The sequence below is a fragment of the Mycothermus thermophilus genome (assembly GCF_041956435.1).
Source record: "Mycothermus thermophilus strain CBS 625.91 unplaced genomic scaffold VTJ04scaffold_6, whole genome shotgun sequence".
Classification (NCBI taxonomy): domain Eukaryota; kingdom Fungi; phylum Ascomycota; class Sordariomycetes; order Sordariales; family Chaetomiaceae; genus Mycothermus; species Mycothermus thermophilus.
The window spans coordinates 87,681-88,922 of record NW_027191432.1 but is presented as its reverse complement, the minus strand read 5'-3'; the positions used below and the strand labels follow the sequence as shown (position 1 = coordinate 88,922).

The window sequence follows — 1,242 nt, the reverse complement described above, 5'->3', positions numbered from 1 at the left end:
ATGCCGGGAGCGTACACCCTAACTTCTGACGAGAGGAAGCGTTTTATAGAGGAGGGTTATTGCTTTTCCTACGAACTAACTATACGAAGTCGGCCTGTCCTAAGGCTATGACAGTTACTATTTAGATGCTGACCTAGGTAGATACTTCGGCGGAGACCGTTGCGGAAGAAAAGTTATAGCTAGAAAACTAAATATCCTAGGGAATGAGCCCTCCTTCTTAGAGAATAGGGTAGACTTGTATATTGTACTTTATAGTCTAGTATTCAAAGAAAAATATAAAAATAAAAGTGTTGCTATACTAATTATAATTGATTTTAACAGATATGGAGTGATTTTGTAAGCGTTGGTTAATATAGGAGTAGAAATAGGAATATTAATTAATAAGCCCCGGTAGACCCCCCGAAGCTTCCTGCCCTCCAGGACCCCCACGGGGGCCCTGATTTAACAACCTTCGAGGCTAAGGCCCGGGCCCTAGCCAGCCGCTTCTTCCCCGACCCACCAGCCGACCTCTCAGACGTTCAGGACCCCGACCTGGCCTGCGAATGGCCTAACAGCTTCGAGATCAGGGAGCAGGTCACCCCTAAGGATGTTTACGAAGCCCTGAAGGAAACTGCTCCCTGGAAGGCCCCAGGGGCCGACCTACTGCCCACAGGCCTACTTAAAGCGTGCGGCCGGCCACTAGCCCGCGTTCTGGCAGTCCTGGCCACCGGGTGCCTACGGCTAGGGTGGTTCCCCCCGAGGTTCAAAGTGGCCAAGACCGTGGTGCTCCAGAAGCCCGGCAAGCCCCCAGCCACATACCGGACCCCTGCAGGCTACAGACCTATAGCCCTATTGCCTACCATCGGGAAGGTAATAGAGGCTATAGTGGCGAAGAGGGTAACCGAGGCAGCTGAGGCGAACAACCTACTGCCCGAGGAGCAAATGGGCAATAGAGCCCACAGGTCTACGGAACTAGCCGTACGGCTAGTAGTGGCCCAGGTCCAGGAGGCCTGGAGGCAGCAGGCATCCGCCTCCCTCCTGCAACTAGACATTTCGGGAGCCTTCGATACAGTGAACCACACCAGGCTACTGGCCACCCTCAGGGACCTAGGCTACCCAAGGTGGCTAGTCCTCTGGGTACGCGCCTGGCTAGCCGACCGCTCAGCAATCCTCTGCTTCGACGGGAAAGCCACAGAGCCTCTACCAGTAAAGGCCGGGGTCCCCCAGGGCTCCCCGCTATCCCCGGTGCTGTTCCTCCTCTAT

The 1,242-nt window shown here is 54.5% G+C and overlaps 1 protein-coding gene across 1 annotated transcript; it reads left to right on the top strand.

Annotated features, from left to right (window-relative positions):
• VTJ04DRAFT_8431 (uncharacterized protein) lies at positions 1-1,189 on the top strand (the record flags this gene model as incomplete). Its single annotated transcript, XM_069366868.1, has 3 exons — positions 1-40; positions 395-1,116; positions 1,175-1,189. The coding sequence occupies 3 exons, from the start codon at positions 1-3 to the stop codon at positions 1,187-1,189; spliced, it is 777 nt and encodes a 258-aa protein (XP_069215253.1).
• Positions 1,190-1,242: the final 53 nt, after the last annotated feature.